Source organism: Amphiura filiformis, chromosome 1 (genome assembly GCF_039555335.1).
Source record: "Amphiura filiformis chromosome 1, Afil_fr2py, whole genome shotgun sequence".
Taxonomy (NCBI): domain Eukaryota; kingdom Metazoa; phylum Echinodermata; class Ophiuroidea; order Amphilepidida; family Amphiuridae; genus Amphiura; species Amphiura filiformis.
This window is the reverse complement of record NC_092628.1, coordinates 98,609,953-98,636,651: the sequence shown is the minus strand read 5'-3', so window position 1 is coordinate 98,636,651 and position 26,699 is coordinate 98,609,953. Positions and strand designations below refer to the sequence as shown.

Genomic DNA, 26,699 nt, shown 5'->3' with positions numbered 1-26,699 from the left:
GTGCACTCTGGTATAAGCCCAGTTGTAATTTTGGCTAAGTTCTTAAACCAATCAATGCTTTTCTCTCACATTTAAGAACAAATATGTGATGCAATCAAGAAAAAAAATCAGTCAGAACTCGACAATATATTTTCAGTTTCTTATAGGATAGTAAAAAGCATTTACAATGCTGCATTTTGCAGAAAACCCCAATGAAATTGAACAACCAGTTCTAAAGATATATGAGCAATTAAAGAGTTTCCAAAACAGCAGGAAACAAAAGGAAATATTTCATTTGTATGGCTATATCTCAAAATCAATATTTCCGAGTTCCGACTGATTTTGCTTGATCGCATCACATATGAAAAAAAAGATGATTGTTCTTATTTTTAAGTTCAAGTACTAGCCCCTCCCCGGTTATAAGGCCACCATCATTTTTGAAGTGAAATTGCCCATCTGGGGGGTGGGCTTATACCTGAGTGGTTACGGTACATGTAATTACAATATTTCACATTCGCACATTCTTGACCCATATTTTCCTGCCAATTTTTTAGCTCTTTTGAGTCATGAGACTCTTGATCCATGAGACTTTTTACAAAAGAGTGACATATTGATTTGTAAATCAAGAAAAAACATGGGAGGGGGGAAGGGGGGAATATTTAAAAAATTTATTTTACCAGTTTCAAACAAATATATACATCTTAGTGTTTATAAGTATCAAAAAATCGCAAATTCGGGCATAGATGAATGTGTCTCCTCTTATAAGTTGCTATCTACTGCTGATATGGATATTGATGAAGTTTTCATCTACTGCTGATACTGATATAATATTGGATGGCTGAGCATGATACCATAACATATCGGATGAGTCATAAAAATATCGGACGAGCCAACGGCGAGTTCGATATTTGTATGACGAATCCGATATGTTATGGTATCATGCAAAATAAGCCATCCAATATTATCATTATTACTATTAGGCTTTCTTAACTCCTAATAACCCTGAAAACATAATAATGGCATTGATGGGAGTTGCCATCTACTGCTAATATACTGATGACATTGTTATCTACTGTACTGCTGACAGGGATGTAAGTAGCCATTGAAAAAAAACCTAAAACGATGTGAGTGAAATGAGCACGTCCAAACTTGATTGGAGCACTATCTTTTAAGCAAACGCTAGGGATTGGGAAATAGGCTATGAGGGGATCCGTAAAAAAAACCCAAAAATGGAAATCCGTAAAAAAAAAACCCAGAAAACTTGCACCCCTGTGCTGATACTGGCATTGATGAAGTTGCTATCTACTGCTGATACTGGCATTGATGAAGCTGTTATCTACTGCTGATACTGGCATTGATGAAGTAGCTATCTACTGCTGATACTGGCATTGATGAAGTTGTTATCTATTACTGATATTAGCATTGATGAAGTAGCTATATATTGCTGATACTGACATTAATGAAGTTGTTTACGGTGGATACTACATTGATGAAGTTGCTATCTACTGCTGATACTGGCATTGATGAAGTTGTTATCTACTGCTGATACTGGCAATGATGAAGTTGCTATCTACTGCTGATACTGGCATTGATGAAGTTGCTATCTACTGCTGATACGGATATTGATGACGTTGTTAGCTACTGCTGCCATTGGCATTGATGAAGTTGCTGTCTACTGCTGATACTGGCATTGATGAAGCTGTTATCTATTACTGATATTGGCATTGATGAGGGTGCTATCTACTGCTGACACTGACATCGACGAAGTTGTTATCTATGGCGGATATTGGCATTGATGAAGTTGCTAACTACTACTGATACTGGCATTGATGAAGTTGCTATCTACTGCTGATACTGGCAATGATGAAGTTGCTATCTACTGCTGATACTGGCATTGATGAAGTTGCTATCTACTGCTGATACGGATATTGATGAAGTTGTTATCTACTGCTGACACTGGCATTGATAAAATTGCTGTCTACTGCTGATACTGGTGGTATTGATGAAGTTGCTATCTACTGCTGATATTGACATTGATAAAGTTGTTATCTACTGCTGATAATGGCATTGATGAAGTTGCTATCTACTGCTGATACTGGCATTGATGAAGTTGTTATCTACTGCTGATACTGGCATTGATGAAGTTGTTATCTACTGCTGATACTGGCATTGATGAAGTTGTTATCTATTACTGATAATGGCATTGATGAAGTTGCTATCTACTGCTGATACTGGCATTGATGAAGTTGTTATCTACTGCTGATACTGGCATTGATGAAGTTGTTATCTACTGCTGATACTGGCATTGATGAAGTTGTTATCTATTACTGATACTGGCATTGATGAAGTTGTTATCTACTGCTGATAATGGCATTGATGAAGTTGCTATCTACTGCTGATACTGGCATTGATGAAGTTGTTATCTATTACTGATACTGGCATTGATGAAGTTGTTATCTACTGCTGATAATGGCATTGATGAAGTTGCTATCTACTGCTGATACGGATATTGATGAAGTTGTTATCTATCTCATCACATCTTAAGGTGGCTGTGTACTCTCAGACATGCATGTAGTAAAAGTGCAATAACTTTGTAATTATTCGCAAGACATATAAAAGTATACATTTTATAAAGGCAAGACATCAATAAATCTTAATATAAATACAGATTTGGGGTAAAAACAACAATTATGAAGAAAATCACAAAAAGTGAGTTTTTGGCAATATTTGTGAGGTACATCATAACAAAAAACACTCTTTCCAAAATATTTTATTTTGTTTTTAGCTCAATCTTGAGGCTCCATTCCAAAACGGTTTTTTATTTTTTGATATTGGCCTTAGTTTTTGAGATATTGACCATATAAGGCATCAAATTGAACTTTTAAAATTCACAAACGCCTATTTGCACAAAATGATGCCTAAAATCGGAAATAGACCAAAATATAAAAAAATGAGAAAACCGTTTCTTGAGTCGATCATGCTTTTTACGATGATCATATTTGCTTACCTATAGATGCTGTATTTATTGAGTTATCGTGTACCTAAATCGTCATTTTACCGAGAAAATTAACATTGAAATAATGGCCGTTAAAGTTTAAAGTGGTCACATTTTGCCCTTTCATCGAATCTCACAGAAGAATGCGGCAGTTTTCGCTTTTCTACCTTATATTATGTGAACATCGGGTAAATCCACAGCCCGTTGAGAAGTTTGAGCGAAATCCATTCATAACTTGATATTCAAATCGAGGAAAAGAACTTGAAAAAACCCACATTTTATCAGCTAAAACGGAGCCATTTGACCACTTGAAATTAGTGTTTCCAAAGGATGCGCCACGCATGAAGATAAGCTTCAGCGTATCTGTGCGTTAACAAATTGCGCGATACATGGCCGCGATGCGTTGTTGTGCGTGTCACTCCGCTGATACAACAAAGATTTTCTCTCTTTTAAAATTGCAAACACGAATGAAATAGTGAAATAAAATCCATAAAATAGCGCAGTTGGAGTTTATAAATCTGGATTTTCTTTCCTTGTATTTATAAAAAACATAACAAAGTAACAAATATAAAAAAAGCTCAATTTTGCGAAAGAAACAACGTCTTGAGTACACAGCCGCGTTAACAATCAAAAATCACATTTTAATCAAATAACTTGTGTATTTCGTAGCCAAGATTTAAGAGTATAATCATGGGTAATTTCAATATCCTGGCACATAAGTTACCAGAGATGTAATGATGGCGGTATAAATTTTTGAATGACCTCGTAGAAACACTAAAACAAATTATAAAACTTTTCATTTATTTCATTTTGATGTTTGAATAGAAAATAAAATTTAAAAGTTTCAAGGTTTAGAATCTAATGTTGAAAATAATGGGAAAATATTATGCAGCCCAAAAGGACAAGCAAATCTGAATGACACCATTTGCTCAGATTAACATTTGCCTATGGCAACATTACACCATGACTTGCCTATGGCAACATTGCACCATGACACATTGAAACTATTCAGTGTTTTTTAAGGTGTGTTGCACAATCTGGCTGCAGACTCAGTAAAAACAAATACTGTCGTCCGCACACATTATACTGTGTAAATGGTGTCAAATTCCCCTCTCATGTGACTGGAGTTCAACTAAAGATCTTATTTATGGAAACCCAACCTTGTGAAAGAAAGCACTTTTGTAGCAAAGTTGGCAAAGCAATACAGCTGTGTTCATCAGGTGTATATGATACCTTTTGTTGTATAATATATTTCAAGGTTTAAGTTGTAAATAATTGTTACAATTCTACCTGAATGATCTGTAGGTAATCTTATTTGTTAAGCGATGCTGTCTTTTGTTGCCCCACGATTTACATTTAAGATCTGGTTCAGTTAAAGGCCATGTTCAGAGATTTCCTGTTCAAAATATTTTGTCTTATTGCACCAATAAATGATCAATAATTATATATATGCCAACTTGGTCACAATATATCATGTCTATTACATCAAACATGTAAATAACACACTCTGAAAGTATAAAATGCTATCCTTGGTGCATGCTTGGTATCTACTGCTATGATCAGTAGCGTAGCCAGCAGGGTGACAGAGTGCCCCCCTGACAAAAAGTGAAGGAAAGGGAAAGAAGAAAAGGGGCAAAGAGCCCCTTTTCCTCCAAAATTCACCCCGATCAAGGGCCAAGATAGTGTAAAATACAAATTTATTTCGTGCTGCACGCGCACATTGTCGCTATAGAGCCCTTTTAAATAAATCCTTATTTGGAAGCTTGAAGAGCAGTCTCTCCAAAAACAAAATCGATATATGTATTGTACGATGCAACTGCAATTTTTTTCGTCGGTGCCCCCCAAAAAATGTTTGCCCCCTCTGACCAAGAAAGCTGGCTACGCCACTGGCTATGATCAGCTCATATAGGCAAGATTATTCAGTTTTTTTACTGCACTTGACAATAAAGTCCCAACTAACGCCCGCATAAATTAAAAAAGCGTGCATCGGTCACACACACAAAGCGCAGTTGGCGTAGGTGCTGCCCCTAGCTGTGTGTACACCATTCTATAACAATCCACAATGTTATGAGTCCCACCTATTACGAGCTGATCAGAGTATACTGCTAGTGCCATACCATGTCAAATTTGACAGCTTTGTCGTGCGGTAAGAAATAACTGGAATCTATCTTTTCATGTCTGACCTTATCTTTTTTCAGATTGCTTTCACATTTGCCATCTATGCTGTTTCCTGAAATGCAAAAGTCTGAACTTCTATGAATTTTACGGTGTTCTGAATGAATGGGCCTTTAAGGTTAGCTACTATTCTAAACTGTTGCGAATTGGTAGTTCACAACATCTTGTGAATGGTAGTGAGCTTTGGCAAAAGTTGTATTGTTCATAGTGTTCGTAGAACAATTCAAATATCACAGATATACTTTTGTAGGTCCTGTGATTCTTGAGTTATGTTGTAAAGAGGGCTGAAACAAGTTTTTAAAGTATATGATTTGTAGAATGAACTTTTGCAAAACATCAAAGTGTTATTTTTTAATAATATATTGATTTTGATAATGAAAATCAATATTTTAGCTGCTTCGACCGAAATACCAAGTCTACCCTTAAGAATGGCAAGAAATTAATATACCTATAAAAGTGGAAATAAAGGTTTATGAGATTGTTTAATTTAGTTTTTAAAGTTTAGCTAGTCGATTTCTTTATTCATCATGTACACTGTGTGATTTAATAGGGGAAGCTTTGACAAAACCACAATGATGTTGATATTAACCCACAAGCAGGAAATAACACCTGTCTGGAATTAAGAATACAATAATGCCAAAAAATGATATCATCACAATTAGGCCCCAAAAAAATGTTGCGTTGCCCTCAGCGACCGACCCTAAATCCTGAAAAATCAGAGTCGCAATTTTTTTTGAATGACGATTTTTACAGATATGTTCAAAAAATCAAATGTTTTTCACTTCAAATTAATATTTTATTGAAAGACTAGTCTTAAATTGATTATCTAACAAGTATCCAGTAGTTGACAAATATCCCTAACGAAAAAAGCATTATTTAATATTTAGTGGGGATTTTTAAAAACTGAAGGTTAAAAAAAAAAAGATAATCGACCGACCGACCCAACTTTTCCTTTTTCCCACTTGAGGGCAACATAACAATTTTTTGTGGCCTTATCCATGTCATATTACCATGTAATATGTTACAGAGGGCAGTAGATATGGTACAGTAACTTGTCTTATAATTCTTTCTGAGTCCCTTCTATTGGAATTAATTCTACTGGAATGTCATTTTCTTTGAGATACCATTCCAATATCATTTCAAAATATATCTCAATATTACAATTTATCAACTATTATACCTCAATATATAATTGCGTAATAGTGATTTAAATGTCTGGATTGAATATCTGTGTGTAACATATTCATTTACTTGCACATATAGGATACATCCTCTCATACATAAGCCGTTGAGCATTTATTTCATACATTAGACAAGTTGTCCCCTAAAATATGGAAAAACAGTCTTCCAAAATATGACTTCATTTGCTAATTTGGGAGCATAAATTGATTGCCTCTAAAATCCAACATCTCTAGATGCAACATGGTTCCTAGTAATCTACTACAAGCAGCCCGTAACCAGGATTTATTGGGGGGCTGATTTTGAAAAAGTAGACCTTTTTCAAAATTTGGACCTTTTTCGACCAAAAAGGCATTAAAAAACCCTATCTTGTCGCACGCTATGCTCGCAAATGGGACCTTTCAAAAAAGTGCCTAAAAATTGTACAATGCTGATCATTAACTGAGACCCACCCAACCATGACCTAATGAATTACATGGTCAGAACACTAATTGTAGTGTGTAAATACAAGAATGAGCATTGTTAATTATTATTGATACATGGGAACTTTAGAACCTTGACCGTTTCCTATCAAACCATCCATGACATGGATGTGATTTGATTTCCCTGACAGCACTTGCAGATAACTACATACTCTGATCAGCTTGTAATAGGTAGGACTCATAATATCGTGGATTGATATAGAATGGTGTACACACCAGGCCTGGATAAAATGTGGAATTCAGGACTCTCATTCCTGGGAAATGTGGCAATCTGGAGGGAAATTATGCTTTTTTTGGATTAAGAAATGGTGGGAAATCCTGATATGTTTAAGGGAAATTTGTCTATATTCCTGGGAAATGAACATTCTTTCTAGGCCTGGTACACACACCCAGGTGCAGCACCTACACGAACTGATGTGCACTTTTGTGAATTTACGCAGGCGTAAGTTGGAACTTTATTGACTCACGCAACAACAAAAACCAAATAATTCTCGCTTATTATGAGCTGATCATAGTCAGTGGCGGCGCCAGGGGCAAAGTGAATTTCAGGGGGAAAAATCAACAAATTTGGGTTTTACTGGGGAGAACAGGGGCAAGAATTCTGACTGGGGAATTGCCCCCCCCCACTGATCTTAGTAGCTCAACAGCTTATGCTGTTGAAAATCTTATTGCTAATTTATCATTACTGGATTTACTAAATAGTTAATGTCAATCATGGGCCAAATCAAGAATGCTTCAAATTATTAGACTGAATCCTTCTCCAACTGCTCCTGTTTATTGTGTATTGCTTATTAGTAATGACTGAAAAACATAGCCCGCCTGGAGAGAATATACGCACGCACGCGACTATTGTCGCAAATCATAAGGCACAACTTCCGTTGCACCCATTTTCTACCCCACAATTGTGGCAGGATCGTGAGCTGAATGTTACACCCAAATCATAATGTTTAATTTGCATGCTAAATGTTATTTAACTGCGCATGAACGTTGTATGAACCATGACAATTCTTTATCACTTGCTTTTTTCTCATAACAATTGGATAACAATTCATGTAAAACTATGAAATGTAAACAAGTTATAAACATCTTAAGTAAATAATTGGAATGTCAAATGTAATTGGGCACGGTGTGTGAGTGCTTGACAGTATGAGTTTTAGCCCCCGCAGTGTCTTTTTCTATTCGTGTGAACAGTGGCAGCAACAGAAAGTTTTTTTTGGGGGGGGGGGGATTGGGGTGAATTTCTAGGGGATAAAATCATGAAATTTCTGAAAAATTGTGGTGTAAATTGTAATTTGTCTATTTTTATGGGTTTTTTTATTGAGGGGCAATAGGTAGGGGCAAGATCTCAGACTGAGGTAGCATTTGCCTCACCCCATGCCTAGGAGGCCGGTCGACTGCATATCCATCAGTACACGCTTTTCAATACGGAATAAATGCTAACCTCTCGTGACATCATCCAAGCAGCATTTCCCATTGAAAAGCGTGTAAAAACGGATATGCAGTTTACCGTTCTGCTAGCCCCATCCATGTCGCACCGTTACTGCTCATGGAAAAATTGATCCTGTTTGAAATTCACCTGAATAAGGCAACTTACTGCTAACTGTCCCGGTCTAGCCTGGTTGGTCCTGGCTGTGATGGTTATTATAATAGGCTGATTATGGTTTGCACATGTATACAGCTGTGTGCCTGAATGATACTAATTGCTTTATACGGTGTGTCTTAGGCCAAAGTGGTCTGTAATATTCTGTATAGTTCAATCACCTTATGTAATAGCGCTGTAGACATTCGAACATTTTTTTTTATTCTTGCTTTTTTTAATTTGAGCAAAAAACCCCAACCCAAAACAAACCAGTTGCATTTCCCAGTTGGTGCAAGAAAGTTGTATAAAAGTTACACAAAAAAGTGAAAATTTGATCAAAATTTCCACATATACTCAAGATTTTGAATGCTTAGACTTTGGTCAAGTCTTTGATTTTCGTGACTCGATTGTCAGAAAACATGCTAAAAATGAATTTTTGGCTCTTTTTTCAGGAAGTTGATAAAATAGTGAACTCTTTCTTTTGTCTCCAGTTGGTGCTAAGTGAATGATTAAGATTAAGTTATGTTTCATTTGGCAAAACTTAATAATATTTTTAATCCCCCCCAAAAGAGAGTTGTATAAAACATAATGTAATTTTTTTTGTCAAATAGTATCCATCTATGGTATGTGAAGAATGAAAACATTATCCTACACAAATTTACTTCAATAAGTCAACTTCCAATCATTGACTTGGTTACTTCTTGTAATGTGGCGCAGCCGTACCAGTGCACCACATAGACACACCCTTTTATGCCGGCATCAATGTGGGATATAGGTGTGTACAAACACTTGATGAATCACTCTTGGACATTATGAAGTCATCTTCAACTATTTATGTCTGCTTCATGTTCTCTTAGATGGTCTGATAAACCACTAGCTAGGTTGATGTCTGTTACATTGAACTGATCATCAAGTGCCTTGATGTTTCAAAAATGCTGATATTTCAATGATATCTTGTGTAGTAAGCTTACCAAGGTGAACACATGGTCGCTAATGGCATCGGTAATTGGCGAAAATCTAGTCGTAAACCCGGAAGTGAAACAGAAGTCATCGTTCCTAAGTTCATAGTTTGTCATTTTAAGCTTAAGCTTACCTAATGATTTTAACTGGAATTATCATTCTAAAAATGACCTTTACTAAATGCCCCCTTTTGGAAAAAGCAATGCCCCCGGGGGCGACTATTCGAGGAAATACGGTAATAAATTTACTTCTTTCTCAGGTAGGTCCACTCTCCTTCCTTGGAAACTGTTTACATTCTGTACATAAACCTCCAACCCCCATATGCACACACATCACACAATAAGTCAACTTACTATCTTCACAAGTAGGTCCTCCCCATCCTGGAGCACATTGACACTGGTAACCGTTGACACCTTCTAAACATGTACCTCCATTCTTGCAAGGCTGACTGGCACATTCATTGATATCTAAAGATCAATAACAAATAATTAAAAGATCAATCAGATACGTACATAAAGTTAAGATATGCCTATACAATTATCTTACTCAAAATGAGATGCAGAAATGATAATTAATTATTTTTTTGGTATCCACGATTTATTTTTGGATGTTGATTTCAGATAATACATTATGGTATTGTTTGGTGCAACATCACAAAATTTTATTTATGTCTAAATAGAGACATATAGTTCGCTGAAATCTAAACAAATTTTTGCCACAACTTCTTACAACTGAAGAAAAGGATCTTTTTCCCTTCATAATTTCTTTTCTTGGGAGGCACCCATAAATTCATGTAAGCCATACATAGAACACAGTATTTGCCTGAAAGAGCACTATGTACTCTTTTTATTGTGCCATAGGAAGTGGTTGAAAGATACTTTAATTCTGCTCCCATATTTTGGAGAATGGTTGAGTCTCAATGCCCTTTAAAATACTTGCAAGTTTGTTTGGTATCTACTATAATACCAAACTCTGCATTATACAAATTTCAAATTATCTAATTAACAATTTCTGACAAAATCATAACATCAATAACACTGAATCAATCATGATCACTGGAATCCATTTCACCAATTAATAACTTTAAATTACTTTAAATTGCTATTTAGATTTGCTTCATTATTTAAGCCAATCTCAATCAGTGATCATTATCAGCTATTTCACAGGATCATACACACCAAGCATTGTATAGCAATCACTTTCAATAATTATAATGATCAATTTAGTAAACATGGTAAGGAAAGGATTTACCAAAAAGTCAATGGACCGAATTAATATGATTGGATGTGATAACATCGGCAATGTGGTTATCAAATACTTATACAACCTCCGCTAAGGTGACACATTATAATTATTGATAATATTATTTATTTAGAGAATAAACGATAGGATCCTGATGAATCCGTTTCAAGAGAAATGATAGGAATTTTTGTTTTTACTATCCTCTACTGTGTGATAGGCGACAGGCAGGTCCAATATTTTGAGTAGTTGGACCTGCTTGTCGTCTATCATAGGTAGAGGATAGTAAAAACAAAGATTCCTATCGTTTATTCTCAAAAATTAAGTTACCATCATGAAAATTCCCTTTATGAACGAAACTTGTTTACAACTTCACATATTCTGTTGCGAGTACTGCTAGCGTGTACGAGTATTCCGCACTAGTCTACGCATACAATGCGATACATACGCACACCTCTACAAGCGTGTTACGCGTTATCAACACTCATAATTACGTGGGGTCATCTACTGCCTGATCCGAAATCATGCGATTGTCCAATCAGATTATGTGTCTACGAACTAGACCACTCCCACTGACTAAGAATCTACTTTGATTTGCTTGTTATTCTCACTGTGTAACCATTTCCTTTTATCTTTTCTCTATTATTGCTTTGATCATCCATGAAAAAACCTGAAAAGTATGAAAAAGCCTGAAAAAGTGTGTGAAATGAGCCTAAAAAAAAGGGCCAAAAACGGGCTGAAATTAAAAGTGCAGAAATTTGGACCACAAAAAAGCAGGAAATCCTGCAAAAGCAGAAAAATTCTCATGCCTGCCAACTTCCTCACTGGTTTTTGTCTAAGTGGAAAGAAGGAAGGAAGGAAGGAAGGAAGAAAGAAGATGAAGAGAAAAGTTGTTCTCCCTGCCCGGGAATTGACCCACTGACCCTTCAGGTGCCAACCAGTAGAACAGGCATGGAAGAAAACAAAATTGACCAGGGGCCAACTTTACGAGCGTTTCGTGATGGACGGTCACATAAGGGGCTGTGCAATAATTATGAGCCCTGAAGGGTAAAATTGGGGGGCAAGAAATTTTTGGTGAGCCAAGGGGGTGGGGGGTGGGCAAGCGATTTTTGGCACACATTCATGGGCGCCTTTTAAATAAAACACTCTAAAAAGCCTTAGGAAAACAGTACGGAAACGCTTAAATATGCAAATTTTCCTGCTCACTATGCTCGCAACATGTATGTAGACCATTTAAAGTTTGTAAATCGGGAACCCAAAAAATTTGGCATGCGCAAGGGTGGGCAAAGAATTTTTGACAGACCAAGAGGGGGGCAAGCGATTTTTGGCGGGCCGTGAGGCGGGGGAAGGGATTTTTGGCGAGCCGTTTGGAAATTTTACCCCCAGGGGGGCTCATAATTATTACACAGCCCCTAATGTAGTTAGCATGGTTATGCAATCGGATCACATGGGATGCATGGTCTTGCAGTCGCTTCATGCTGTATGGTTTTGTATGGTCTAATAGTGTTAGAGTTTAGGGGCCTTGAATGGTTAAACTTTATGAACATATTTTCCCTTTGGGGCATATTTCTAACATTTAACACAGGGGCCTTGAACAGTTCAACCTTTTTGAGTGTATTTTATAACATAACTCAAAGTCAGTAAAACATGCATGGCCTTCCTGCCTTTTCTGCCATATATATTTTGTCTTTTGTATTTTATTGTAATTGATATATTTTTTAATGTTAATGTATATTTTATATATAAAATTCCAAATAATTCCACCTGAAAAGACTAAATGGTAATTACTGATACCTCCATGGTCTGAGGTTGTAGCATATGACCACTCCACTGTTCTATAACATTATTATCTGATGTCTGTTTGGGCAAACGCTAGATATGGTGTTTGGGATTAGATTTTGCTGGTGTTTGTTAATTCATTTGCTTTTGTTTCCTTTTGTTTGTTGGAGTGAGCGGAACATTCTTCTTATAACTGATGGTGACTAACTAACTGTGACAGGAGAATCAATGTCTGCATGCCATGCCAAAACAAACCCAATCTAAACCAATAAGAAACCAATTTGGTCAAATTTAGTCTTGATCATGTTGATAGGTCTTTCTCTCCATGCCTTAAATCCTGCAGTTAGTTATACCATATTATTTCTTGCACTTCTGGCAGCTATTTAGAAAATAATTAAGTATAGACTGATTTATGCTTGTGAAATCTCTACTGTCCAAGCTAGGCTTATGGTCTTATGAAAACAGACAATTGGGTTCAAGTTCGGACGACAGTTTCTTACTATTGTTATTAAGAAGACTAATGGAGGCCATGATGCTTTGTTCTCTAATAATCCTTACTGAGGGTTATCATTACAAATATTAAGAGACAATTAATCTCAAGGATGTAATAGAAACAATAACAAAAAGGCCGCTTTGGCACCAGCTCAGATTCAGTTGAAATTCACATAAATTTGAAAATAATAATAATAAAATTTAGAGATATTAAAGTCAGCAGAAACATGTTAATTGATTAAAGATCCTTGACCCAATCGACAGCCTCATCCCCCATTTTTCTTCGTCAAAACTGAGATTTTGGTATCGGAAGAAAGCTCATGCTTTTCTCATTCCTCCAGTAAAGTTTAACCCCGAGATATGTTTCGATTAGATGGTATGAACAAAAATAATGAATTGTGGTAACAACACACTGAAGTGTACTCCTATGGGCATTGCTATACAAGTTTTTGCTTCTCATATCAAAACTGCTGTAGCAATATAACTCAAAATTTGGAAGCATATTGTTTTAATGGTAGGCCTCCATACATGTTGGAAAACAGAACATGAAAAAATTGAACCATGTTCCTTTAAGGGCTCTTATTGTCTCAATTATGGCAGTGAACCAAGTCATTTTTAACACCCCCCCACCTTCCCCATCTGAAGAAGTTGCACATTCTTATTTCTTATGACCCTTTTTTTGCACATCAACAAATACCAAATGTGCTACACATGCTAGAGGCCGAGCCTGTGGAAACTCACAAGTTTTAGGCTTATTAAGATTAAACTATCCCTGTGTTTGTTTGTGTTCATGCAAAGTGTGTTTACAATTATATGACCCACCCTACTTAAAGCCATATTATAACATTTGCTGAGGACAAGGGCGGATCCAGGACTGCTTACCCCCGGGGTGCTTTAAAAAAAATCGTAAATGTACAAAATGTGCACGACGCGGGCATCGCGTCACGCTTGCGCGGCGCAGGGGGGTGTCTGAGGGGGGATGTGCCCGCCTCAGAAGTAAGAAACTTTTGCAAAATGAAGACCTAATTGAAGCGATTTGGTGGACCATTTTGTCACTATTAGTGTGTAAAATTTTAGTTTGAAAAAGCCGAAAATTTGTGAAATGACGGGGCGTGAGCCTTTTTGTGGACAAGTTTTTCCTATAATTGTTGTAGGCCTATGAATTGTTTTAAACATAATTTGGTAAATGTTGAAAGCAGACGCTAAAATGGCTACTTGTTTATGCACTACGCAGGGGGTGTCTGAGGGGGGATGTGCCCCCTGAGAAGTAAAAAAAACTTTTGCAAAATGAAGACCTAATTGAAGCGATTTGGTGGACCATTTTGTCACTATTAGTATTAGTGTGTAAAATTTTAGTTTGAAAAAGCCGAAAATTTGTGAAATGACGGGGCGTGAGCTTTTTCGTGGACAAGTTTTTCCTATAATTGTTGTAGGCCTGTGAATTGTTTTAAACATAAATTGGCCAATGTTGAAAGCAGAAGCTAAAATGGCTACTTGTTTATGCACTACACAGGGGGGGTCAGAAGTAAGAAACTTTTGCAAACTGATTTCAGACCTAATTGAAGCAATTTGGTGGACCATTTTGTCACTATAAGTGTGTACAATTGTGTACACGAAAATTTATGAAATGACGGCCCGTTCATATGAAGCCTTTCGTGTACAAGTTTTCCCTATTATTGTCATCTAGTGACTTTGGTGACAAAATGTAATAGGCCCTGCATATCGGCGGGCTTGCAGTAATTTTCACAAGCTTTTGGTATACGAGGACCCGCCTTCAAGCAATGCCTAAAATAATTGCATACCTATATTATAGGGCCTACTTCCGATCGACCCGACTGTGCGGTTTTTTAGGCATGGATCTATACTCAATTACGTGCAATTTAACCTTTTCTCTCCTCCTTTTCGCACCTTTCCCTTTTCTTTTTCTCCTTTTTTTAAAATCTCTTTTCCCCCCTTCTCTTTTCTTCTCTCATTTCCTCTTTTTTTGTGGGAGGAGGACCCGCTCCCACTAAACCGTGCCTTCTGTAAAGTTAGGGGCCTAGGGTGTTGGAAGGGGGCAGCGTCCCCTTGCCTAGGGAAATGTTGCATTTCTGAACTCAATTCGCGCAATTTGGTGCATACTTTTTCCTTCTTTTCTTTCTTTCTTTCTCTCTTTCTTCCTTTCTTTCTTTTCTCTCTCTCTCGCTCATTTTATGTTGTTGTGATTCATACCCCGGGGTGCTGCAGCCACCAAAGCACCCCCCCTGGATCTGCGCTTGGCTGAGGAGAACGCCCTCAAAAAAATTTTAATTCTGGTTTTTACACGATTGTAATGTACTTTAGTCAATAAAGATACTCTGCAAAACTCAAGACTTTAGGTGCTGTAGTTTTGTCAAAATCCGAGATTTTGAATAAAACGCTGGAACCGTCGTTTTATTATTACGATGGAAATATTAGTCGAACACGTATGCACAGTACGTACACGGCGTGCGGGATACACATACACACAAACCCAGAGGATCGTACCGTATTACAACCGCAATAGTAACATGCATGGCCAATAGTAGTAAATTCCAATTTTCTATGCTCTACCTCACTTCTTAGGCTCAAAATTAAAAGGGGACATATCTGACAGTAAAAGCTAACATTTTATGGAAAATAAATACTAATCTATTTTTACAGAAATGTTATAATATGCCTTTAAGTATATCAAAATATTAACATTCCCCACACATTTGGAAGCCCCTTTCAAAGAAAATGACAGCCCCTTAAATTTAGCTCAAAAGAAATTGAACATCTTTTGCCTACTTTGTTTAATATTGGTATCACTTCTTTTTTGATGGGGTGCTTACTTTTAAAAGTTTCCTATATAATACATATTTGAAAGTTTTAAAACTCAATCAAACTCAATTCACAGAAATTAAGATAATTTTAATGAGACAACTAAAGGCAATCAAAATACATAAACCATGTAATTGGTCTGAGCAATTAGCTCTATAATTACCTATTTACAATGGACACAATACACAGTAGATACCTTTCTATAATAAGTGTTTTGAAGGTGCCAGAGGATAGGCCTTCAATTTGATAATGGGAATTCATCCATGATTTCACACAAGTGTCTCCTTTACAGAGTGTATTGATGGTGTGTAATTAATTGCTTTGCAATAATTTGATGTTTTCTTATTGGCAGGGTATCAAAATAATCTAAATTTTTTCAAAGTCAGCAATAATGCAAGAAATGTCCACCTTGTGTATGTGTAGCTGTATTGATATCCCTATATACCCTCCACAGACACACACATGCTAGAAGGACATAACAAGCATATTTGCAATTATTATATACCACACTGTGCACAATCATTAAAAGAAATACACTGAAATAAGTTATTAAAACTAAACTAAGAATGATAAAGCATATTAAAGAATATAATGTAAATAACATTGGCTGTAGGACACATGTAATATGTACGCATCAGATGAACATAGCTATGTTCATCCATGTTGAATGTTTGTTGGTTTAATTTAGTTTGTTAGGCCTGGACTTCAACCCTGGCAAAGAAAGCCTCCACATGGCAGCTTATTTCCATTGGCAGTGCTTAACAATCTGTTATGGATATATTTGAATCAGATTGCCTTCTTCAAGACCCTGGTTTAAAATGACAACCTAATAGTGTACACTATGTCAGTACTGTCTCAGATTTTGAATGTATTCAAACAGCACATTGGGACAGCCAGGGTTGAATACTACCTACTCCTTTTACCATCCCCTCCTAAGGACTGAGTATACTCTCATGGTTCATTACCCAAATCTAAATGTACCATGGGAGAGAGGGGAAGTCTGGATTTTAATCAACAGAAGTTGCTGATACCCAAGCCAACAGCTCAACCATCTGGAAGTACATGGACAAGAAAGGCAGATGTTTCTGTGTCCAAAAACTTGTCAATCCTAAAAAGGGTGATTCTCAAAATCAAAGCACTGTACTTAAGTAACATGAATATAAAGTATCTAAAACCAACAAATCTGAGAAAAACAAGATTATTTTAGGAAACAGTTTAATGAAATCAGGTAAACTTTCTGACCTTCTGAGTTTCAGTGTTTTTCCAGTTGTATAATCAAGGGTTTGTGATTCAAATAACTGGTTTAGAATGAATGAATGAACGAATGAATGAATGAATGAATGAAGAGAAAATGTATAATTTACTTGCTTATGGAGTAATGACTATACTTGCCATGCTTGTTTAGGGTATAGACTTTTACTTGGCATACTTGCATGTTTAGGGATGCATTTTCAAATCAATGCCTATACATGTTTAGGGTGCTTTTGAAAGCCCATGTTCACGGATGATACCCCCTTGTCAATACCAAGTGCCCCACCTGGGTTACAATACTGTATCTTTATTTTGTATAACTTTTATTTTTTACTAGGCTTGCTGGTTTCAACAGAAAGTGCTGACATGACAGTGGAAATTGTTGAAGCATTTTATGAACCATATTCCCCAACTGTAGCAATACCTCAACTACATTGAATGGTTTCAGACAAGATGGCAGACAAACTCTGTGAACAATAAAAACCTACGGGCGAGCATGTCAAGCATTAAATTAACAATCCCAAACTGAATCCTGTCATAGTAATGTATACTTGCTGGTTGATTGAATACACAATAACAAGTATTGTCAATGTTCAAATGATAATCCTGTGTATCATCTATATTTATTTTACCTTTACTCTACAGGTTGAGTTAAAACGATCCGTACTCAACAAAAAAGTCTCAAAATCATTTACCAAATCATTTACCATGAAATAGGTTAGTAGTTGTATGTTTTCTCTTCGTTTGTGAAGTTTTATATTGGAACTATTTATGATTGTAAAAAAAAAAAACCCACATATTTATTTACTGCAACTAACAGAAACTGTGGGGGCTAGAAATTGTACCATTATTCTAGCACCATTATCCACCAAAATCAAAGTCTAGAGCCTTACTGACTGAGCTAACCTTGACTGCAATAGTTTTGAAAGAAAGTACATTCTTGAAAGATCATTTTTTTTGTGACTGATAACAATAGCATACAAAAAAATTTGACAGCTCCTTTTGGGTATTGTAGCATCACATGACTTGGTTTGCCTGGGTGATTGTAGTCATGAATGTTTTTCACACCATGTATCTATGTATTGTCCATAGGGAGAGAAACTACTGGGTACCACAGTCTTGGAAACCAGAGTGGGAACATGGGAAGCCATTTGATTTTGGCGCTCTGTTGGCAGATTCACCGTTTGCCCCCTCCTTGGTATAGTCTATCAAATACATTGTATGCTATATCCAGTGGTAGCACCAGGAGTGTTCCAAGAGGGGATTGAGGGAAGAGCAAAATCGGGGGAGGGTAATAAATTTGAAAATGGTGCATTTGTTTGCCAAGTAAAGTAGGGTTTGTAATGACTTTTGGTTCTGGTGGGGAGGGGGGGGGCTTAAGTTTTAGGATATGCCCCTTCCCCATGATGTTACCACTGCCATCATGCATCTATAACAATAAAGTTGAAAAATGATGAGCTGAGTATAATCCTGGTCCCATTTGTTTTGTATATATATTTTCTTCACTTCCTTTGTAAAATACCATGCACTTCCAGTCATAATTATAATTTTAAGCATCTTGTTTTTTAAGATAGATTTTGCATTTCACATATTTCACTGGGACAAAATGAAGAAAAATCAGTAAAATCAAACACCAGGAAATTACAATGACATATGTAATGGTAATCAGAATAACATCAACAAGTAGGCATGTTTGTAATAAAAAATTATTTACTTATGATAAAGTGTAGCGCTCCAAAAAGTGTTCAAAGTCTGTAACATTTGACATTTTGAAAGACATGAATTGGCAGCAAAATATTAGTCACATATGAATGCCACTATTGTTAAGCGTTTTCAAAATTTGATATATTATTATCTTAATGTAAAACTTTGTATGTGCAAAGATATGAAAAGATGTAGAAATAATAAGCTGAATATCAACAATGATCCACCACATATTTTGCTTGAAAGGAACAATGCAAATGTTAAATAAGTATGTAATAAAGTACATTTGAACCCTGCAAGGCCATGCATCCCATGTTATTCGATTGTGTAATCCTGCCAAACTATATACATTGTACACACATCAAACCATTAGCCAGCGGACGGTCACACATTGTCTTGCAATCCCCGTTCTGGTGGTTGACACCTGAGGGGTCTGTAGTTCAAAACCCGGACAGAGAAAACAACTTTTTTCTTCATCTTCTTTTTTCCTTCACTTAGATCAAATTGAGTTGGGGTTAACTTCCTCTTCATGTACGCTATAAATGACCCTAATACTACTAGACAGTTAGAGAATAAAAGATAGGATTTTATCTTTTGCCTATCTAATATCATGCCATATTAATGGATGGGTTGGCCAATATTTTGCGTAGTGGATGCCAGTGCAACTACGATAAATAATATTGGCCAGCCCATCCATTATGACACGATATTGGACAGGCAAAAGACGAAATCCCATCTTTTATTCTCCTTCAGTTTAACTATAATTTTTAAAAGTAAAATTGCTTTTTTCCATACAAAATAAAAGTTACTTTTGTGAGGACATCCTCATTGTTTTAAATAAAATACCATCACAAATACCTATGCCGCTGAACCACGTTCTTAGTTCACACATATGTATGTATTCTGCAAGCGCATTATCGTGCGATCATTATTGAGGATCAACAAGAATACCGTTGTTGCATGGCGGCATGCACGTTGTCTTATATCACTATCCTCTATTGTGTTATATGAAACACCAGAAAATAATCAAATTATGTGAATTCTTTACAAGACACCGCCACTGAATAAGAATATAGCATTAAGTCCATACATCCCACATGCAATCCTCCCAAACTACATACATGTGGCTTGCTATCTGCTCTGGTGGTTGACACCCGAGGGGCCAAAATATGTGACATGATCAAGGGGAATGAGTTGGATGACGCTAATATTGATTTTGAGATATTAGCAAAGAAAGTGTTCAAATTCTTTTTGTTTTATATTGTTTTCAGTGATTGATAAATTGACATAACTTCGCAAAAAAAAGTCATATCAACATGGGGTTTTCAGTTTCTGAAAGCTCTAAACGTCCTTTTTAGAAACATTGTGTAAAACTCATTTTTGACCAGAGTCGACATGTGACTCATTCCCCTTGATCATGTCACATATGTACTCTAACTAAATCATGTCATATGAGCTATGCATGAATGCTGCTATGCACTATAATGTGAAAAACATAGCATTTTCTTTAGCATCAATGTCAAGGGTGATATGTTTGTGTAAATATTTATCAAACTTATTTGTTTTATCATATACGGTCTATAAAGTTTTACCAGATTGTAAGTCTAATTAATTGTTTAATTAAATAAATCATTATATGCCTGAAATCATATATCATGCATGCAGATAATTGCATCTGTAATTAGGATGCTCCAATTACGTGGCATTATTTTGTTGTTTTGCTTAGCCAATTTTACCAATGTGAAGGTCTCATATAAATTGTTTTGGCGATGGTTGTGTATATATAGTTTCTTTAATTGTAGATGTCTTTGAAGTTCACCAGATCAGAAATTCTCATCAAATTTCCTAATGTCTCCTTATTTAAGCAACCAAGGCAGTCATTGATTAAATGGGTATTTCATGAATTTAGCATCCTCTTTTTAGGGTGTAGTTTAATAAATATCCATAAATTTCCTAAATTTTCTGTTGACTCCGACACTGAAATGGAACGTTACACACCCCAGGCCACTGTGTTGTAATTTCAGTCGAAAATACAAATGGACGATATCTTTTGCTATATGATGAGTGAAAAATAAATGAATGAATGAATGAATGAATTTATGAAACAACTGAATCTGCAAGCAGGAAAGCTAACACATACGATTATGATGTAGTCCTAGTTTCTGATGGTATAAAAATCTCAACTTTTTTGGAGTAAGCTGGAAGGGGGAATAAAGTTGTGGATTGCGAAGTGCCCCATTAATGCTGCTAAATGATTTATATGGTGTGCCGTAGGCCACAGCAGTTGGCAAATTCCTGTGAAGTGTGAGGAGGCTTGTGGGTTTATGTCTGTGCATAGCACACTATAAATCACTGTCTCTCTTTTTAGCTTCGCAGGAGTTTCCGACTAGCAATCAACATGATCAGCCCATTCAGAAAAACACAGTTTAAGAGTGAAGATTGTAGTGAGTAATCAGTCCTTTATAAATGTGCTGGCCACTATCTATTATAATATAGTAGGCTTAAACTATACATTGCGAATTAATGTCAAGTTATTTTAAAATGAAATATACATGTAGGTTAACTAAAACCGGCAGTGTATTTGTGACGTGGTATATCGAAAGCAGTGAAATCGGACATTCCTAACGAAGATATTGAGTTCTTAAGTTCTGGTATTACAAAATTGGAAATTGAGATATCGTGGGTAAAAAGCTGAAAAGACAAAAAACAACAACAACAACAACAACAACAACAACAACAACAACAACAACAACAACAACAACAACAACAACAACAACAACAACAACAGACAAGAACAATTTTTAATTTGGAGTAATGAATTAAAGAGTTGTTATGAGATTAGGAATTAATGTTTTCTGGTGTTTCAGTGTGCATGTTCTCATCGTTGATGGTTTGGTGGACTGTCATGTAACATGGATGTAAGCGTGATCCTAAAAATGCCTTTCACATTGACCAAAACTAATTGCAAGACCTCTTCTACATTGAGGCTGGCTTTCCCTTTTAAAGGGAATTTTTATTTATTATTTGTTGCTTGTTTATTTGTGCAACAATATAACTGACATACATTCCACAAACATTGACTTCTCATGAAAGTAATTACGGTATTAAACAATACACTTTAAGATTCCTATTGGGACCACCTACACTACAGAATACCTACACAGTACCGCTGCTGCTGCTGCACAGGACCTGCCAGCAGTGGTACTTCATTGGTACTACACTGGTACTGTCCGGGTACTGTACAGTACCAACCAAGTACCTTGGCGATGTGCAGGCGGCCCCAATAGGCATCTTGTAGTGTATTTGTTTGTTCTGGGTTTGAACCACAGAAAATTTACAATACCAATTTATCATAGACTATAAAGAATCATGGATATCAAACTTGTAGATAAATTGAGACAAATTACGATAAATTATTCTTAAATTAAGATAAAGTATTCTTGTCACACATGTAACATGTAAACTTATTAGTAGCATATATGTGTCAAAGGTCTTGAAAGATCTTTGATCAAATCTTTGCACAAATACACGGCTCATTAGCATTGAAGTCCATGTCATTAACATTTGCCGACGTGATAAAAATAATGACAAATAGCAGTAACACTTACAGTTCTGTGAAAAAACTCAGACATGGAAGTGCACTTATGCATGGAAGTGGGTTTTTTTTTGAAAATTTAATACATTATTGTTTAAGTTTGTTTAACAATATGACTTTGACATTATTGAATATTATTTCTATGGCAACAGATATATTTGATCTCAAATACAATGTTTTCTCTTCTCTCCCACATCCCTTCCTTCCTTTCTCTTTAAGTAATTAGCATATCTGCATTCTGCATAAAGTGCAGTTTGTTCACAATTCAGAGTTAGCCCTTTTCTGCTTTTGTCCTTACTTTTTAGATAAGGACCCTTCTCCAACCCTATTCAAGCCTCATCCTCGTTCTAGCCAGCACAACCCTAAAGTTTGTTTGGCTTATAATTGGCAGAAAATATGTGACACGATCTGGTCCATGGGGGCCAAAGGAGGCATTTTTGAAAATTGAGTTACTATAATTTTTACATTATACTTGCAATTGGCTTTCATTTACTGAAAACACCAAAGGCCTAGCATACTTGGTTATGAAATTATGAAGTTTTTTGACGTCTATTTTCTTATGTATTTTATTGTTTTTTACTCTTTATTTTTACCTATATCTCAGTTTCAAATTTGCCGCCTTTGGCCCCCATGGACCAGATCGTGTCACATATGAGACTAATAACATTGTGTATTGAATTGCTTGCATACAGCGGGATGCAGCACTTACACTAATTGCACATTGAATAATGCGTGGCTGGTGAACACTTATGTGAATTTAGGAGGGTGTCAGATGGGGCTTAATTGATGTGTGCAGTAAAAGTAAATAAATAAATTTCCCCAATTATAAGCCGGACAAACTTTTAACTCCCAATCTATTGAAAACCCCTTTTGAAGGCTGACTCTTTCACAGACTTTGATCCCATTTTATGTACCCTCTCGCTGATGCAATTTTCAAGCTCACTTCACTTCAGTCATTAAGTTAGCTCTCCAATTTTACCTCCTTTAGCCAATTCCTTCATGTATTCTTTCATCTGTGATTAACATGTTTTTTTCTCCCACTCTTCCTCTCTCCCCCCTCTCTATTTTAAAGTTGTAATTTTGGTGTTTAAGGCATGCCTTTAATTTATTAATTGTAATATTGCAGTTTGTCAAATTGCATTTGTCAAATGTTATAATAAATGATATATAAATAAATAAATAAATAAAAATCTTCAAAATTTTCAACTGGCCTCCAAAAACATGGTACCAAGGTTAAATGATTATAAACACAATTGCCTTTCATACCTATATAGGAAGGTTAATCTTTGTTGTCAAATATTGACCTATGGAGTTGCTTAAAGACTTTTGTATTCTGTTATCTATATTGGCCCAGGCTTAAACGTATTTTTGAGAACCTCCCTGCTGGCACAGATTAGTCTTTATTTCATTTCACCTGGAGTTTGGTGGTGTGCCTTTAAACTGTTACGCTGCAAGCATGCTAACAAACCACTCTTGTAAGTGTGTATAATATATGCTCTGTGGAATTCACTTAGTGCACAATTCAACTGCAATGTGAACCAAATTTGCACCTGTATCATTACCAAACTAAAGGGGCAACAAGGCATAGAAAAAATTTGCCCAGGTATTTAAAAAACACCAGATTTTGCTTAGTGTATGACCACTGAAGCTTTGGTAAGGACATGTGTGCGACATGTGACAAACCCCCTTTTCAGGCTCCTTTACCACTCATAAGACCCCTGCTTAGTGCTAGCCTCCATTGTTAGGACCCTCTATTTTGCACTTTCTGATATTTTGGCATTTTAAGATTCTATTTGCACTAAAATATAGCTCCAAAGACTTTGTGTGACACATATCTACTACACCTAAAATCATAACTCTTAGCTTCTTTAGTGCTCAGAAATAGATTATGTATTCTAAACAAATTTTAATTAGAATTGTACGAGAATGATTTTCAACGTATCACTTGAACTACTCCTCAACCCTTTCTCCTGTCCTCCTACACAATTCACAGTCTACTGACCGCTTTGACATTCCAAACCTACAGGATTTGGTGGCCAACGCATGAATTATCACATTCAAACCACTAACCATACCACAATACTTTTTTAAGCTTAAATTTATGTTGACTGTCAATTGTTGTAAGTCATATGCAGAACAAACAGTTTAAACTTCATTAATATTAAAACTGCTATTGAAGAACCATACCACTTTATCTGTTAAGAGTATAGCAATTATGGCTGCCAATTCTTGCAAGTCATATGCAGAACACACAGGTTAAACATAATCTTCTACATTCTGTGGCACCAATTGGGCCAAATATTTTTGACATTTAAAAGTCCTTGAAGTAAACTTTATAAATCTAATGATATGTACTTAAAATGTATGTAGCTGGGTGGCAAGGCCGACCATCATTTGAAAAATTTTACCCTTCATATTGTAGATATACAGTTTTTGCCAAAATACCTAAAATTTCAAAAATATCAATTTTTAATAATTCGGCATCAAATTTGTATTATATCACAAATTTCAAAAAAAATCATTTGATATCAAAAATACATTCCTTGTATTCAATATACAATTTGGTGTGTCTGATGTGCTCCTAAGTCCCACAAAAATACTGAGCAAATGTTGTTATCCGATCCCCTAAGGACACATTTCCCTGATATTTCATAAAATAGCTTTCCCCATTGAAGTACTAAATATTTTTATGTCTTTTGGGAAAATTTTGTTTATCTTCAATACAAAAGGTCAACATTTTCAATGATGGTCGACTTTATCTCCCAGCTATATATACTTAAAGTACATCATTAGATTTATAAAATTTACTTCGAGGACTTTTTAAAAATAATTTACCATAACATTTGTATAATGTTGCAAATTTCAAATAATCAATATTATTTGATATCAGAAGGACATTACTCGTATAGGGTATATTGCTGATCCATTAATTATCCTTTTCTGGTGCATTGTGGGATAGAAAAGGGTGCAAATTGATCGCTAATTTGCCCCCTTTTCTATCCCGCAATGCACCAGAAAAGGATAAGGCCAATGAAAGTCAATTCCTTGTTTCCCGTTACACAATTATTCATGACTGTGTAGGTGACCATTTCATTTTTCATTATTCATTATTTCATACCATTTCATTATTGCATCTGTTACAGGTGTAAATCAATAACTACCCATGTATACATGTGATAAATCACAGTTTGTAGTTACAGATGTAGTTTACAACCACATGAAGGTGATTGTACAACTATTATCAAAAGTTTCACCATATTTTTTACGGGATGAGATCAGAGCAGATCAAAAGTGCGGGACAGAGAAGTGAGTAGGTATTCATTATTAATTCATTATTAAACCATATACCTTCTACTGCAAAGAAAATCCCTGTAAATCAACAGAAAGAGATTTATGATATATTTAAATACAACATTTTTTATTGGTATGTTAAAGTTTGTTAAAAATCAACATTTTATTCAAAATAATGAAATATTTGGCCAGCAATTGGATTTGAGCGGAGTAGGATAACGGGAAACAAGGAATCGACTTTCATTAGCCTAATCAATGGATCAGCAATATACCCTATGTGTTCTCAGGTTCCACAAAAAAATGCTGTGCAAACGTCACTATCCAATCCCTAATCACTGTGCATTGTGAGCCCAAAACATGCACACACAGAGAGACAGAGGGAGACATACAAGAAAAATTCCTAATCACTCTTGATCATTATGAAATGTTATTGAGCAAAATATTGCCATGGCATTAACATTTGTCTTGCATTGTTGATTTCAAGTAATTGATTTGAAAGTAGGTACAGTAAACTTTATTAGGTGAAATAACTTCAACATCTTTGCATAATAATATTAAGAAATGTAGATGTTTCCGATACCACACTACACTGGGTGGATGTTGTCATTGAATTTGACTGAATCCCTGTCAGTTTAATTTCTGTAAATAGATACGAGTTGTAAAGTGATAGCAGAAGGCATATAATTTACACAGTTCTTACATTGACTGAAAGTACAATTATGTATGGCTATATTTCATCAAGAAAATGCTATGAATATTAGGATCCCTTTTCCCTTCTTCATTTTTGTAAAATTGGACTAGAGGAAAAAAGTCATTTTAAGGAGTGTTTTGTGATTCCAGCATCCTTTTATTACTGTAAATTTGAGTAGATATTCACAAAGTTTGTTCCCATGATTTCAGTTGATTCTGATGTTGTGTTATGCATGATTTACTCCATAGGCCACTGTGCTGTAGTTTTGTTCTGCTAAGAGAACATAAATACAAATTTGATGGCTAAGTGAATTAATCTGCACACAAAAAGCGAGATATTTCCAGTGGTATAACAATCTCAACTTTTTTTGAGAGTTGCACTTTGTATTGACACTTGCCAGTAGCAGACAAGCAGGTATTCTAAAGGTTTACCCACCCAATGGCAAAGTTAACTGCCGGCGGTATGTGGAGGGGGGGGGGTATTAAGCT

At 35.8% G+C, this 26,699-nt stretch overlaps 1 protein-coding gene across 4 annotated transcripts in view; it reads right to left on the bottom strand.

Annotated features, from left to right (window-relative positions):
* LOC140159496 (uncharacterized) overlaps window positions 1-26,699 on the bottom strand; it is a 208,664-nt gene that overhangs the window by 20,362 nt on the left and 161,603 nt on the right. For all 4 annotated transcript variants that reach the window (XM_072182988.1, XM_072183001.1, XM_072183006.1 and 1 more), the window contains one exon: window positions 9,703-9,816. In XM_072182988.1, the coding sequence (XP_072039089.1) occupies window positions 9,703-9,816 (114 nt within the window). The remainder of the gene's footprint in view (window positions 1-9,702; window positions 9,817-26,699) is intronic.